Below are 17,894 nucleotides of genomic sequence, written 5' to 3' on the forward strand. Positions count from 1 at the left end.
GTCATGTCATGTACCTTTTTCTTCATTATTATCAACATCTGAGGAAAGTGCTCATCATAAAAGGATGAGATTCCAGCTTTGCATCTGTAAGGCGTCTTTCTACTTTCTACTGTTTCTACTTCCTTCCACCACCCATAAATATGCCAATTGTGGAATGGCTGCTCCAAAACGTGTGAACAGATTAATAAAATAATTGTGTGTGCTTCTCAGAGACAAGTTGGTGCTCTATTCCTGTGTCTCTGGGAAAGCTACAGTTCCACCCAGACCCTGATACAGAGAAAGCAGTTACTGAAGATGAGTAAAGATGAATGTACAATTTGCTAAGTTGCTCTGGTTTTCTGGTGAGCATTTGGATTATAACTCGATAGTGGATTTGAGTAGCAAGCAGAGCTGCACCGTGGTTTTCTCTCCAAGGTTAAGCCTGTGTTTTCTGTCTTCTGGCGATCACGTAGAATGCAGCGTTCCTGCTCCAGAGAAGTCTTTGCTCTTCGCAAGTCTCGTTTCAGGCTGCGGCTTATGATTTGGTTGTTTTGTTTGGTTTATTTCTCAAGTTGTATCACTTTGTTAATTTATTTTTCTTATTTGTTTCTGCTCATTTCTGACTTGGTGAAGCCTTTTGAGATTGGGTTCTTATTATTAACATGGCAGGTGCAGGGTTAAACAACCCTGTGACACAGATGTTGCTTTTCTGTTCTGTTCATCTTTAGGCTTTCTCACTTCAATGTGCTAATGTGTTAAACCACCCGTCTTAAAAGGGCTTATTGTCAAGTCAACTTTATTTATATAGCGCTTTTTACAATAGACATTGTCTCAAGGCAAATTTACAAAATCCAGGACCAACAGATACAAAAACCCCTGTTGAGCAAGCCGAGGGCGACTGTTGCAAGGAAAAACTCCCTGAAAATTACAGGAAGAAACCTTGAGAGGAACCAGACTCAGCAGGGCCCATCCTTCTTGGGTGGTCTGGAGGATACTTTAAATAAATAGGATTTACACAAATCATACAAACACAGAATTAAATGAACTAAAAGTTATAACTGGCAATAAATAAATAAATAAATAAATAAATAATAAAAATTATTCGGTCTAGTCTTCAATAGTGAGTTCTTGTCATTCTTGGTGCAATTACTCCAGACCCGTCACATCCGGCAGGAGCAGCATCGTTGGCACTGCAGTCTCGACTTTAATCCTTAACCTCGGTGGGTGAACAGGTTTCCATCAGAATGCCCTCGGGGTAAAACAATATAGAATGTAGTTAATAATGTACAATGCTAGTTGAGTAAAACAGTTTTACAGAGAGTTTTAGACTCCGGCAGCCCTAATTATTACAGCATAACTAAAAGGGAGAGCGAGCAGGTAACAAGGTCATGAAGGCTCTCATAGGACATCAGCGTCCACCTCTCCTACCCAAACCTAAGTGATCGGACAAGAGAGGCAGAACGACAGCAACCCAACATCCCTGATCACCACGAGTTTCTATGACCAAGAACCCCCAAGCTCTGCACCTTTGTCTAAACTAATCAAAAGCCTGTGTCTAATTATTGTGTCTTGAGCAGTCATTACTAGGCTACTGTTTATGTAAGGCATTCAGTATTCAGCTAGAAATTGGGCTACAGTATATAACCAAAACCAAAAGTGTGAAAGCTGTTTAGGAGAACATGAGCCGATTTATATGGTTTCAGCTACTGAAAGCTCTTTAATCAGTCTGTTTTGTGTGGCACAGTAACCCTGACCTCTGAATCACATTTGAAGTAAGTTAATTCAAGTGTAAACCGCTATGTAATGATCTGCCATGTTTGCTGAAAATGACTTTTTTTTCTTAATAGAAAGTTTCCTGAATTGAGGGAAAACACTGCTGTGATGTTATTAGTGTCAATTTACTGCTTCTCTAAACAAAATGGACTTCCTTTAAATTCAGGCTTGTAATGTAAGGAAAGGTTCACTGAAACTAAATGGCAGACAATTAGTTCTGCTCTCATGTTATCTTACTATAAATAGCAGGTGATTTGGTATGTTATGAATGACCACTGCATTGCTTTAGTGGTTCTTTATAAACTTATCACAACAATGATAACAATACTCTAACCCACTACCGCTCACATCCAGGGTTTGAATTCCCCAGTGAAGCTATTGGCCGGTTGGGTGTCTACATACAGACATTAGTGGCTGTATCTGAGAGAGAGATGGATTGCCAGTGATTCCAGACCCTGTGACCCTAACCAGGATGTGTCAGGTGTTGGTAAAACATGAAAATGAAACTGTTTCAAATTAGAGCAACCTTGGAGGAACCTTTCAACCAAACCATGAGCACTACTGAATGCACACAGCTGTTATTCCAAAGGACACTTGTACATCTACAAATGACATATTTAATGTATATAATGACACACAACATTGCATACACTGCTCTTTCACATTTACTTTTCATTTACTTTTTATATATTTCTCTGTATTGCTCAAAAGAAACACTGCACCTTTTAACCCACAATGTAAATTGCACATGCGCTTGTTCAGCTCGTGCCTGCGACCGAATCACAGCCGTGATGTTATTCGCGATAACACACGACCGCAAGTGTTCTATTGCTTTTATACAACAGTTTTTACAAAATAAAGAAAGAATATAAATCGAAGAAGTCCTGAATTTCATAATAAATATGCTTTAATATTGACAATACCTTCCGCCAAAAAAGTAGTTCCACAACGAATATAAAGTTTAACACTACAAAACAGACATCCCAAGTTGCAAAAACTCATTTCAGGAAGGTAAGAACAAGAAGAAGAGGGCGAGAACCTCCGAAGGAAAAAAAAAAGAAATAAAAAACCTCTTGCACACACCAAAGGATTATGGGTGATAACAGAACTTTTATGAGCTGCTAACTGGGCTATTAAGCTAACTGTTCGCGTTACAAATACATTAATGTTCCCTACATAGTGCACTAGATTGTGTATCAGATCACAGATGTATGTTCCCTACATAGTGCACTAGATAGTGAATTAGACAATTGATTTATGTTCCCTACACAGTGCACTAGATTGTGTATCAGATAACGGATTTAAAACGCGTTCGGAAAAAAGGCTGTGTCGCTACGTGCGCGTTTAAGTGCATGATGCTTGTCGTTAATGGCAACGCGTCAGCGGAGTAATACAGTTATGGTGTGAAAAGACCGTGCTGTTATCACGAATATCAGCACAGTTAGAACGCTTCTCAACCAATCAGATTGTAAGGTCGGAACTAACTGTTGTATAATTGACCAATAAAGCCTGATTCTGATTCTGACTAGAATAGGGTTGCACTTCTTGGTTGGAATGGGTCTTGGCCCTGTCTTGGCCTTGGCCTGCTGGCAAGGGCAGTTGTAGCCTAGCGGTTAAGGTACTGGACTAGTAAGCAGAGGGTTCCTGGTTCAAACCCCACCACTGCCAGGTTGCCACTGTTGGGCCCTTGAGCATGGTGCTTAACCCTCAGTTGCTTAGACTGTAAGTCGCTTTGGATAAAAAGCATCTTCTAAATGTCGAAAATGTAAATGTAAGTTGCCAATGTTGGGCCGTAGAGCAAGGCCCCTAAACATCAATTCCTTGCACTGCATTTAGTCACAATTATAATTTGTGTTGAATAAAAGTGTCTGCTAAATGTTGCATTCATGAATGTTGTCAACAACAACAGAATATAGTTTTTAAATACGGGATTTTTATTTTAATAATCTATAATGCACATTAATCGATTTCATTCAGTCAGAACGAACACATCTCTATGGCAACATTCTGTCATTTTGCTTGAAGCAATGACCAGCATTTTCCTCTGCTTTTCTTGATGATTCGGTTTGTAATATGTGCTAATGATTTACACAGCAATGTTCCTTGATCACAAGCCTGTTAGAGCCTCTGAAATTCCTCATTAACAATAAATCTTTTCTCACCGTCTCAGCGATTGTACTTCCTGCCTCTTTGCAAATGGTTCTACCATTAGACATAAAAATAAACCTTGGATTGACAAGCCTGTAATTTACTTGTCACTTTTAGCAGAAAGGTTTGACTTGTTGCTGTAAAATATCAGCGTTGGTCCAGTGGGCTCTGGCTCAGCCTGTATGGCTTAATTTCAGTTGCCAAAGATAATGGAAAGTAGTGGAATGATCTGAATTGAGTTTATTAACCAGGGCATGGCATTACACCATTCACAGTGCCATGTAAAATATTCAGCCACTACACTATTTTTATAATGCATTGTTTATTGTCCTAGATTTCTTATTTCAGTATAGTTAAGCTTTTGAGGTCATCTGTATTAAAACAACATGCATTATATCAACTCAAGAACCTTTTATCAGTAAGCATTAGTAATGGTCCAGAATTGCTCTATCACATTGTACAAAATGAACAGAGCTTTAGTTTGAAATGATTTCAAATACATAACCCTGTTTGTGTATTTTCTAAGAAATTGTGTTTTAGTATAAAGTGAAAGTTTATGCAAATGCATGTGACATCATTTATGTAAGAACAGGAAGGTCTGGGTTGAATGTTGCTTTTAGCTAACTGCACTAACTATAGATTCAGTCAAGCTTCTACAAGTGCCAAACCAGTGACAAGGGGGAAAGCAGCAGTCTTTAAACCTAAGGCATTTCTTTATAACACCAGTCACATGGGCTGTTATTATTTTGATGGTTTGTGGGATGTGCAGTAACCATCATTAGGCTGGATGGCAGTTTTATTATGTACTGTCACTCTAGATAACAGTCAGATCTTTTGTTCTTATAAAGAGATCTGAATCTCATTGGCAAAGTAAAATAAAATGATTGTTTCTGCTGGTGCAAAACAGTGTGCTTTGTGTTTCGATTATTGCTAACTTGGTCTGTCCAGTAAAGGTTAAATATATTACTGTACTAAATATTCCTGGCATAACACTGCTATACTTTCATAATATTTCAATTTGTTTATTTATTTATCTCGGACACTCGGGTGGCCAGGGGGTTTGTCATATCCGAGTTTGGCTATGACTGAAGGGGGATGGCTGAAGCCTTGTGACAGATTGCCACCCTGTCCGAGGTATCCCTGCCTTATCTCTAGTTTTTCTCCGTGGAAACGGACCTCCCGTGACCCTGACCAGGATAAAGCGGCTGTTGAAAATGAAATAAATAAAATGAAAATGTACTAACAGCTTTACTCTGTTCAGAATCACTGTGGGTGTATGGCTTATATAATAAACACTGGATGCAAGGTAGGATAATTTGATTTACTCATTTAAACGTTCTCATTATTAATCTCAATATCATTAAATGCATTTTAATATATTACAAATTATTATATTAATTTAAAGCAAGTGTTTCTGCAAAATTGAGATACACTGGCTAGAGTGCCAGTTCATTGCATAGCATTACACTCTCATTAGGCTGATTAATACTCTCACCTATGTACACTTTACAGCAGTTAATACAACCCCAAATCAGTATGGAAAATGCAAGTAAAATCAAAATGCAGTGTCCCTTACATTTACTTTGACTTTTATTTGATTGCAGACAGTTTGAACCCGAGATATTTCATCTTTTATCTGCTCAACTTAATTTCATTTGTTAATATACCTCCATTCCTGCATTTCAGGTCTGCAACACATTCCAAAAAAAGCTGGGACAGGGGCAATTTAGGGCTAGTAATGAGGTGAAAAAACTAAATAATGATGTGATTCCAAACAGGTGATGTCAACAGGTGATTGTAATCATGGTTTGGTACAAAATCAGCATCCAGGAAAGGCTGAGTCTTTGATGAGCAAAGATGATCAGATGATCTCCAGTTCGTCGACAAATGCATGAGAAAATGATTGAAATGTTTAAAAACAAATGAACCTCAAAGAAAGATTGGAAGGGATTTGCATATTTTTCCCTCTACAGTGCATAATATCATTAAGCCATCCAAGGAATCAGGAGAAATTTCAGTGAGTAAAGGCCAAGAGCGCAAGCTTAAGCTGAAAGCCCGTGATCTTTGATCCCTCAGACGGCACTGCATCAAGAACTGCCACTCAACAATAGCTGATATAACTACATGGGCAAGGGATTACTTTGGCTACAATACAGAGTTACATGCACAAATGCCACTTAAAACCTTACTGTGCAAAAAAAGAAGCCTTATGTTAACCATGTCCAGAAGCGGCGTCAACTTCTCTGGGCTCTGAGGCATCAAGGATTGACTATCACACAGTGGAAACGTGTATTGTGGTCAGATTAATCAGCATTCCAGGTCTTTTTTGGCAAAAATGGATGCTGTGTTCTCCGGACCAAAGAAAAAAAGGACCTTCCAGACTGTTATCTGTTATCTGTTATCAGCAAGTCCAAAAGCTATGGTCTGTCATGGTATGGGGCTGTGTCAGTGCCCTTGGGTAGTTTACACTTCTGTGATGGCAGCATTATCTTAGAGCAACTTATGCTGCCTCAAGACGTCATCTTTTCCAGGGACGTTCATGCATTTTTCAACAAGACGATGCAAAACCACATGCTGCACACATTACAAAGGCATGGCTGCAGAAGAAGAGAGTATGAGTACTGGACTGGCCTGTCTGCAGTCCTGACCTGTCCCCAATAGAGAATTTTGAAATTAAAAATGCGACAACAACGACCCCGTACTGTTGCACATCTTAAGACGTGTTTGCAGGAAGAATGGGACAAAATAAAACCTGAAACACTAAATTGTTTCGTATCAGCGGTGCCAAAACGTCTTTTAAGTGTGGTGAAAAGGAATGGCAACATTACAAAATGGTAAATGCTTTACTGTCCCAACTTTTTTGGGATGTGTTGCAGGCCTGAAATGCAGGAATGGATGTTTATTAATAAATGAAATTGAGTTGAGCAGATAAAACATAAAATATCTCAGGTTCATCCTGTCTGCAATCAAATAAAAGTCAAAGTAAATATAAGAAACTCTGTGTTTTTTTTATTATTGACATTTTCCATGCTGTCCCAACCTTTTCTGATTTGGGGTTGTACATCTACTGGCATTATCCTTGGGGAGGCTGGTGGAAGCAAAGCATTGCGGATACGTTAATTAAAGATTAACAAATCCCTTTTCCAGAAGAGTTGAGACATTTTGTAAAATACAATCAAAACGAGAATCTGTGATTTGTTTATTATCTTAATTGACAAAAGTAGAGAAAAAAAGACTTTTAATATTTAGGCTGACCAACTTGGTTATATTTTTTAGTAAAAATATATTTAGAAGCTGATGCCTGCAAACAAACAGAAAAAAGCTGACACATAGAATGTTCAAGTGAAACAGTCTTGAAACATTCTACAATAAGCAGGTACATTGGTAACATGGGAGAGTATTATGATTGGGTGTAAAAGGAGGATGCAAGCAAAGATGGGTCTTGGTTAGCCAGTTTGTGCACAGCATTGTAAATGAATTGTCAGTTCAAAAAGCAAATTTTTCAATGCAAGATTATGCCAATAATGCATTCAATGCAAATAATTTATTCACAATCTACAGTACAAAATATTGTAAAAGAGTCAGGGAATTTGTTAATATCCTCTTGAGTCTGTGTGACCCTCAATAAATGCCTATAATAAAGCTTTATTGTGCAAAAAGAAAGATATACATCAATCCTATGGAGGAAGTCCTCTGAGCTAATCTCAGATGGGCCGCAAGACAGTGGAACTGTGTACTATGGACCATGTTTTTTTTTTTTTTACATATGGCCAGTTTTCTGTGCCAAAGTAAAAAAAGAACATGTCCACATGATATAAGGGTGTATTAGAACCCATGGCCTAAATACAAATGTGTGAAGATACCATTTATGCAAAGGTGTATGTTGGGATTTTAGAGAGACATTTGCTGCTATGCCTGAGTATGTGAGCTTAAAGATTAAAAGAATTGCTGGTGATCATGTCACCGCAGGATAGCAGGAAGTCCAGTATTTGTTCATGGCTGTAGAAGGTTCTGTGCCACTTGAAAAGTTGCAATAAAAGATGTTGGAGGCTCAATTTGCAGCTTGAGACTAGTGTTCACTGGATGCTTAGAATCCTTGTGTTTTGGGATAAACATGAGCTTTAACATGTACTTGTTATCCTTTGTAAACACAGTCATTGTAAAAGGCTTTACCTCGTCCATTGGTGCAGCAATCTAAAGCTCAGCACTTCACTAGAGGAGCACTGAGAGCTGTTTTTAGTGCTGTGGTCCTGGTCAGTAAGAACATTCTAAATTGTTAGAGCGCTTGTTATTACTCGCCCTGTGTGTCCTGCTTTAGAAAGAGGTCTGCTTTAATTGACCTCAGTGACCAGTACCATCATTTGGAAACATTAGTCATTTAGAAACTTAAACAGCGTCTACTACACTTAGAGGATTAATAGTGCTTGTAAGATGTTCTTAAGCAAGAACAATTTGTGTATGTCTCTGCAAATCTTTACTGCAATTAAAGCAGGATTGGAGAATTCTACTCCTGTTAGCAAGCAGATAGCATTAGCTTTTTTTTCTGGACACAGATCCTGTGATAACAGATGTCCCCGCATGTCTCCAGACTGCCTCTCGCTCTTTCTCTTTCTTGGCTTTATCCTGCCACTTCATTAGTTACCCTTCCTCCTTCTGTCTTTCTATGGGTTTTTTTCATTAAACATCAGACATTACACACTGCGTCGTGAAAAATTACTAGCCCTCTCCAAATTTTCTCTACCTTCTTTATCGTATTTATGACTGTTCCTGGTTACAGATCAAAATACAAAATGTAACAAAAGACTGAGAACATTAGAACATTTATTTAATGATGAAGGTAATGCAAACGATAATGATATAAATGAAGTCAGAGGTGGAACGAATATTCAAAACCTATAGATTAGAAACAGGGCAAATACTTTTTACATTTGTTATTATTCTATATTTCAAATCAGACATACATATCTCACATTCTTTTCTGTTTATTCTTTTTTCTGTCTGAAATAAAGTGCTTTGGGAGATTAAGCAGGGGATGGAAACTGGAGGTGAGGAAAAGGGGGAGGTGTGGTGGCCGAGAGCTTTTTAGCATGCAAATAGATTGCAGTGTTTGGAAGAAAAAGAAAAATAACTAGCGCCATGCTAACAGAGCATGATCGAAGATGAAAAGATGGAAGAGGCAAATTAGTTTAGATAGAAATGCTTATGAAAAATAATCTGTTGCTGATTCAAGCCTTACCAAGCTGCCTCTGTTGGGCTTGTGAGCAAGGCCCTTAACTCTCAATTGCTTACATTGTATTCACTCATAACTGTAAGTTGCTTTGGCTAAAAACTTCTGATAAATGCCTCAAATTTAAAATAATCTATAGATAATACAAAACTCAAATTCTTACAGCCTTTATATCTGCATTGCTCCTGAATGATCTTATTTGGTATACTTTATTATAGTAAGGTTTTTATAGGAAGGTTTTTGCATGTGGACACACTGTACTGCACACAGAGTTTTGGCCAGGAAACATGGCAAACATCAAACTCTGTGTGGATAGAAAATAGCTCAGTGTATACACAGCTTTAGTGAAAAGAGGGGGCACTTTGAGAGGTCTGTCTTCTTTGGCACATGCAGACAAACAGGAGAAACTGGACATCTGCAGCGAGTTGGCACAAGGATGTTCACTAATTCTAAAAGCTTTTACAAACTACTTACTGAGATTGGTTATATAGACACTAATTATCAGATTATTATTAGATTCAAAAATTTTACTTTTGTAAACAATATATTTCTGTACCTATTAGGTTATTATGCTTCCAACTTTGTTACAACAGTTTGGGAAAGTCTTTTACTGTTCCAGGATGACTTTGCTCCTGTATGCAAAATTAGGTTCATAAAGACATGGTTCAATGTGTTTGGTGTGAAGAAACTCCATTGGGCTGCACAAACACTTTTAAGACTAATTGGAAAGTGGACTGTGAGCCATGCCTTTTATTTTTACTCAATAGTCACAGATTTCCATATCTCCAGATTTCCATTTTTCATACCTCAAAAATCTGGTTCCCAAATGAGTGAAGGCTGTTGTAGCTGTAAAGAATGCCCAACCCCATCTTAATGCCAGTGGTTTCGGAATAGACTGTTCAAGAAGCTCATGGTCGCATTTACATTGTTGGCATTTAGCAGAGACTTTTATTCGAAGCAACATACAGTACAATGACAGTATATTGTCTAAGCAATTGAGGGATTAAGGCCCTTTCTGAAGGGCCCAACAAAGGCAACCTAGAAGTAGTCCTTATGCTTAAGTGTCCTTATCCTTATGCTGGTCAGTTGTCCTTATGCTTTTGGCCTCAGAGTGTAAATAAATAAACATTTAAGCATTAAAGCAACTAGATAGATTACCATGTCTCTGCTGATCTGCCATTGCAATAGTTCAGCGTCTTACAAGCTTGTTAATTTAATTTTGTCATCCTACTACCTTTGTAGTTAGACAATTTCTGTACATAATTGATATTTAATATAACTGACTGAACCATGTAGACACCAGGTTTGTGTTTAGGTACTAAAATGCAGGTATTCAATTATTTTATTAAGCAAAAATATTGTTAATTTAGTATAATTATTAACTTTAAAGGTTAAAAATGAGCTACTTAATTTAAAATGAAGAGACTGTAACAGCACTGGTATCCACATCAATCATCTAAGAAATCTAAGGACTGACTTATATACCAGTCACATAAAATGCGATAAAAACTAGAATCTGTTAATTCTCTTAGTCCTTCGGCTGGAAGTACAAAAAAAGATTTCCAATGTTTTCACTGACCAATTAAATTGTATTTTGTAAATATGAACACATTTAGAATTTCATTGCTGCAACACATTTAAAGAAAAGTTGGGACAGACTTCACACATATGCATGTTACCCATGCCGTGGCTACTGATGCACCCCCATATCAGGACAGATGTGGGCTTTTGCACATTCTACTGACAACAGTCTGGATAATCCATTATGTCCTTTTAAATTCTGAAAAATTCGAAGTGTGATTTTTCTGAAAACAAGCTGAAATGTTCTGACCACAGCACAAATTTCCACTGTCTTTCAGTCCATCTTGGATGAGCTCGGTCTTTGGTGGCACTTCCACAAAAAATTGAGGAATGGCTTTTTCTTTTTGTGGTAGAATTTCAGTGCAATTTTGATGCAGTGGGTGACAGTGGTTTTCTGAAGTACCCCCGAGCCCATACTCTATACATTACAATAGCTTGATGCTTTCTTATGCAATGCAGGTCACACACATTCAGTTAAATTTTTCTTCAGATTTTCTGAATATTTTTGCAATACTATGTATATCAGTAAGACCTAAATTATTTGTGATCTTTGGTTTAGAAATGTTTTTTGACTGATTGACAGTTGGCAACTGATTGACAATTCTCTTGGAACAAAGTGGTAAGCCAAGACCAATCTTTGCTTGCAAAGTCTGAGCCTTTGGAGTATCATTTTAAACCCAATCATGACACCCTCACCTATTACTAGAGATGGACCGATCGGGGTTTTTGGCACCGATTCCGATCTCCGATCTCCTTTCAGGGACATCGGCCGATAGCCGATTCCGATCGGGGGGGGGGGGGGGGGGGGGTAATAAAAATAAATAAACTTAAAAAGAGCCTCACAGTGAAGATAAACCGGAGCAGCGCGTGTGTGCGTGTGTGTGTGTGTGTGTGTGCCTTTAGAAGATACGCTTTGTTCACAGTATCGCTATAAGTGATTCATTGATTCACGAGTCGATTCATTTTTCGCGAAGCGTAAGTTTCTCTTCTCAGTTATCTCTCCGTGTTTACTGTTATTAATTAAATGTCGTGGTTTTAAATAAACACCAGCTACTACAGAACATTCTGTGTGACTCCCTTACATTAAAAAGCTTCATTAAAAAGCTTAATTAAACTGCTATTACCACAGATCTGTAACCGACCGTCAGACTCGTTCCGTCTAAGGAGCTAAAAGTTCAGCAGATGATCCTGAACTAACGAATTTGGTAAGGAATAAACTTTTGCCTCTGATTGGCTCTGTAACGTCTTCTGTTCTCATCTAGTACATCACAAGTAAGAACCGCTTACGATTTACCAAAGTGAACCAGGAGTTTATATAACGTGCTGATAGAATCGACTCAGATGTGACCGGGTTGAATTATCTTTTTAAAGTAAATATTACAATCAGCAAAATTACATCGTAAGTATGATGCACAACGTTAATGATGTTATTTTAGGTCATGAAGAGCTTTCACTGTGGTTTCTGTACGATGGTTGATGAATGGTGATGTGATGGTTGGCGCTTCGTAGCTCAAAATCTGGATCAATCCACTGAGCTGTTAACTTAACATGGTCTTTATATATCACACGATCGGATCGGCTACTCTTAGGAAATATCGGCCGATCGCCGATAGCATATTTTGATTAAAAATCGGCCGATACCGATTCATAGCCGATCGATCGTCCCATCTCTACCTATTACCAATTCATTTGCTTATTGTTAAGTGTTTTAAAAGGGTGCTCAGGTGGCACAACATTAAAGTACGCCAGCCCATCACTGCTGAGATCCGAGGATCTGGGGTTTGATTCTCAGCGGTGCTATCGGCCTGTCGGGCATCTGCACGAATGTGATTGGCTAATGTCCAAACAGTGGAATAGTCGAAACAACGTATCCATTGGGAGATGCACTTGTCAGTGCGCTCTCCATGCCTGTCCCAAGCCTGGAAAGCAACTGAAGGGTTGTATCAGGAAAGGCATCTGGCTTAAAAACTGTGCCAAGTCTGGTATGCGGACCAGATCCGCTGGGGTGCGCCCTAAATACAATAGCAGCCAAAAGAAAAGAATGTATGATGTTTCAAAATGGTGTAACTTAAATATTCTATAAACTTTTTGCTATTATGCCCCTGTCCCAACTGCAAGTCAGTTCAGCAAGTCATTTCTTTGTATTTTTGTGAGTTACATAAACGGTCAGGAGAATGAACAAATCACAGATTTTAGTTTTTATATCATTTTACAAAATGTAAGCAAACCCCTTTACTAGCTGGGCATATTTGAATTTACATTTGTATGATAATACACACAGTAGATTAAAGAATTCAGACCCCTTGGTGTTTTTGCACACTTTATTGTGTTGTGGATTTCATTTTGAATGGATATAATTACAATTTTTCCCATCAGTCTACTCACTCATAAGTATTTTTTTATTATTTAAAAAGCAAAAATTGAAATATCAATAAAGTGTTTAGATTATTTGCTGAGGCACTCCAAATTGTGGTCAGGTGCATCCTGTTTGTTTTAATTATTCTTGAGCTGCGGCTAGAACTCCCCTGTTTCAATTTAAACTGATTGGATATAGTCTGGCAAGAAACACACCTGGATCTATAAGAGTCCACAATTTACACTGCATTGTTAGAGCAAAAAACAGGCCATGAAATCCAAGCAGCTGTCTGTGAATCTCTGCTATTATATTGTGACAAAGCATAGATCAACACGAACAACGTCTAAGGCTTTAAGTGTTTCCAGGACCATAGTGTCGTGATAATTTTAAAATAGAAATAGCTTGAACTTTCTAAAGCTGACTTAAATAGAACCCAGTGGTCATTTTAAAGGCGCTTTAAAGGAGATGGGAAAACCAACCATCATTTTAGATGGACTCTTTTGACACCTGCATGTTAAAAGTATTTTAACTTAACTAAAAATTATCCCTGCCTTTCTACATTTCAACATTTGCTACTGTGCATTAGCTGTAACAGTTGATGCTATAGTTGTCATTAGTGCCAAGTAAAATTATTTTATAAGCTAATGTTAGGTTTTTACGTTTAATATACATTACTATCCCTATGTTTCAGTGCTTCTCTGTAATATTGATCAACAATTAAAAGCCTTTTTTAAAAATTATAATAGGATTGATATTAATTTGGGGGACCTGTGTTTTATGTATTAAAAAAATCATTCAATACATTCAATATGATGTTTGGATGTAGTGCACACCCCTGCCCTTAAGCCTGGAGATGGCTGGCATGCAAAAATTCTGATGTCGGTATTACAGCAGGGTATTGTTTTAATGTTAAATATTAATTACTGTTATTTTACACTGATGCAGTAGTGACATTTAGACACTATGCTGTACATAGCATTTAAGCAAAACTAGCCATCAGCTTCAATAAAAGAGTAACTGAGGTGGTGTATAAGGCCTAATTGATGGGATATGATGTCAACCTAGGGGAGAACGGGGAATGTTCGAAGGATTGAGAAAAAGACACTACCTTGGTTTTATAAATAATTTAGCACATATATACAACAAATACAGTTGTAACTGTGCATTAAAATGTGCACATTGTCCGCTATTTGCATTTAACCGGACTGACGCCCATTTGTGTTTGTTTAATGCTAACAAGATACATGTTGTTCTAAAGCCAACAAGCAACATGCCTGTTCAACAGCAACAAGCAAGTCTGACGTTAACTAACAACACACTGGTATTATGCTAACAAGCAACATACCAGTCTAATGGCAACCATCAACATGCCTGTTGTCTGTTTGTGTTTAACCAGCCCATCACACACTTGCCATTAACCAGCATGTAACCTTCTTGAGTTTGACTGGTATGCTGCTCACTTGCATTTGACCCGCTTATAACTTGCTTGCAGTAGTGTGCCCCCTGGAGAAATGGTTTAAAAAAAAAAAAAAATAATTGCTAATTTGACAAAGGAGTGTCCAAACCTATAACTATAGACTATGTATTGTCTATATGCAGTCCATATCTTCTTTTTTTTGTAAACACACAGCTGTTTGTACACACTTGTTGCCTAGATATGCAACCAGTGTGGGATTACAGAGGACAGGGGTAGTGTGCGTGTGTATGTGTATCTCTATGAATAAGTGAGTGTGACTGCAGTGAACCAGAATATCACTCATTCACATTCAGAGCCTGTCCTCAGATCGTGAGAGGGAAAAGCGCACACACACACACACACACAAAGGGGTGAGCTAGGTAAATAATTTGAGCCTGTGTTATTGTAGCTGAAGCATCTCTAATCCAGATGGATTTAAGCTGGATGGACAGAGCGGTATGAGAGAAAAAAGAGAGAGGGAGAGTGAGAAAGAGCGACAGATAGATAGAAAAAATGAAGAGGAGGGTGTGACAGGGAAGGGAGAACTGAAAGTGAGAACAGAACGGGAATTGCAGAAGAGGCAAGTGAAGAGAAAGAGAGATCGAGCAAGGGAGGAATAGAAAAGAAGCAACTACAGTAGCAGCCAGGATATCGGTAAGTTGGAAAAATAGTCATATTTCTTATAGACAGACAGTGGTACTGGATATTTGCTGTATAGTAATGGTGTGACATAAATCCCTTCTATATTTTTGGGTGTGTGTGGCAGTACTAAGATGCAGAGTTAAGAACATCCAGGAGTCTCAGAAAGCTTGTGTTTTCACTGGTGTGTCTGATATCTAGCGCTATGTGTAGTGACACCTGTGGAGATTTTTTTCTTTTCGTTTCTTTGTGAAACTAAAACGAGCATTTTTTATGTGTGTGAAACAGATCCTCCCTTGCCAGTGAAGTCTGGCTCCTCCCCTGCCGCTCAGGAACTGATGACACGGCTGGGATTCTTACTGGGAGACGCCATCCCCACCTCACCAAACCACTCCATGGAGGCAAGAAACCAGGTACACACCCATAACCAGAAAAACCAACATACACGTGCCTGCATATTTATAAATCTACACAGCTGTTCACCTGTGGCTTTAGACTGAACTTGCACATTGACAAAGTTTCTTTCATTCTTACGTTACCTCTCTGTACCAACCTTAGACCCCTTTTTTAATTGCCCGATCTGAACTTTTTTTAATGCAGTTCGAATGCATTTCTCCCCTTTTCTCCCAAATTAGTCATATACAATTTGATCTCCTCTACTGCTTCAGACCCCTACCCTGATCAAACAGGGCCATACTTAACACACGCCTCCTTCGACATGTGTGCGGTAGCCAACCGCTTTTTTCCATCTGCCCAGGGCAGGTCCACACAAAGGTCAGTATAGCGTATGGAGAGTAACTCACTGCTCTTCATTATTCATCAACTCTCATGCAGGAGCCTTCAACCAGCCAGCAGAGGCTGCAATTGCAGCAGCGATGAGAAATGCCATCGGCCTGACCTCCCTCAGACATAGCCAATCATGTCTGTGTAGATGCCTTTCTGGACAATAATAGAGCTGAGAATCGAACTTGAGACCACAGGATCTCAGCAGTGGTGGGATAGTTTGTTTTACTGCTGCACCACCTAATCACTCTTTTTAGTATGTTTTTAATGTATTTATTTTTTTCATTATTGTTATATTTCAAATATACATTTACACTTGTGTCTGTACATCACACACCCAGTGGGTTACCTTATATAATGCAGCTCAGTATGAGCAGCCAGTAATAAGATTTTAGAACCACTGTAGCTACAGTGGGGTCAAAAAGTATTTAGTCAGCCACTGATTGTGCAAGTTCTCCTACTTAGAAAGATGAGAGAGGTCTGTAATTTTCATCATAGGTACACTTCAACTATGAGAGACAAAATGAGATTTTTGTAGGATTTTTAAAGAATTTATTTGTAAATTATGGTGGAAAATAAGTATTTGGTCAATAACAAAAGTTCAGCTCAATACTTTGTAACATAACCTTTGTTGGCAATGACAGAGGTCAAACGTTTCCTGTAAGTCTTCACCAGGTTTGCACACACTGTAGCTGGTACTTTGGCCCATTCCTCCATGCAGATCTCCTCTAGAGCAGTGATGTTTTGGGGCTGTCGCTGGGCAACATGGACTCCACAAATTTTCTATGGGGTTGAGGTCTGGAGACTGGCTAGGCCACTCCAGGACCTTGAAATGCTTTTTACGGAGCCACTCCTTCGTTGCCCGAGCGGTGAGTTTGGATCATTGTCATGCTGGAAGACCCAGCCACGTTCCATCTTCAATGCTCTCACTGATGGAAGGAGGTTTTGGCTTAAAATCTCACGATACATGGCCCCGTTCATTCTTCCCTTAACACGGATCAGTCATCCTGTCCCCTTTGCAGAAAAACAGCCCCAAAGCATGATGTTTCCACCCCCATGCTTCACAGTAGGTATGGTGTTCTTGGGTTTTTCTTCTTCCTCCAAACACGACGAGTTGAGTTTTTACCAAAAAAGTTCCATTTTGGTTTCATCTGACCACATGATATTCTCCCAATCCTCTTCTGGATCATCCATATGCTCTCTGGCAAACTTCAGACGGGCCTGGACATGTACTGGCTTAAGCAGGGGGACACGCCTGGCACTGCAGGATTTGAGTCCCTCTCGGCGTAGTGTGTTACTGATGGTAGCCTTTGTTACTTTGGTCCCGGCTCTCTGCAGGTCATTCATCAGGTCCCTCTGTGTAGTTCTGGGATTTTTGCTCACCGTTCTCATGATCATTTTGACCCCACGGGATGAGATCTTGACCCCAAGGGAGATTATCAATGGTCTTGTATGTCTTCCATTTTCTTACAGTTGCTCCCACAGTTGATTTATTCACACCAACCTGCTTGCCTATTGTAGATTCACTCTTCCCAGCCTGGTGCAGGTCTACAATTTTCTTCCTGGTGTCCTTCGACAGCTCTTTGGTCTTGGCCATGGTTGAGTTTGGAGTCTGACTGTTTGAGGCTGTGGACAGGTGTCTTTTATACAGATAACGAGGTCAAACAGGTGCCGTTAATACAGGTAACGAGTGGAGGACAGAAGAGCTTCTTAAAGAAGAAGTTACAGGTCTGTGAGAGCCAGAAATCTTGCTTGTTTGTTATTGACCAAATACTTATTCTCCACCATAATTTACAAATAAATTCTTTAAAAATCCTACAATGTGATTTCCTGGATTTTTTTTTCTCATTTTGTCTCTCATAGTTGAAGTGTACCTATGATGAAAATTACAGACCTCTCTCATCTTTCTAAGTAGGAGAACTTGCACAATCAGTGGCTGACTAAATACTTTT

General features: G+C 38.8%; 1 protein-coding gene across 1 annotated transcript in view; it reads left to right on the forward strand.

Moving 5' to 3' along the window:
- tanc1a (tetratricopeptide repeat, ankyrin repeat and coiled-coil containing 1a) overlaps positions 1–17,894 on the forward strand; it is an 88,069-nt gene that overhangs the window by 32,036 nt on the left and 38,139 nt on the right. Inside the window, exon 5 of the mRNA XM_062997703.1 lies at positions 15,448–15,572. Coding sequence (XP_062853773.1) covers positions 15,448–15,572 — 125 coding nt within the window. The remainder of the gene's footprint in view (positions 1–15,447; positions 15,573–17,894) is intronic.

Source organism: Trichomycterus rosablanca, chromosome 6 (genome assembly GCF_030014385.1).
Source record: "Trichomycterus rosablanca isolate fTriRos1 chromosome 6, fTriRos1.hap1, whole genome shotgun sequence".
Taxonomy (NCBI): Eukaryota; Metazoa; Chordata; class Actinopteri; order Siluriformes; family Trichomycteridae; genus Trichomycterus; species Trichomycterus rosablanca.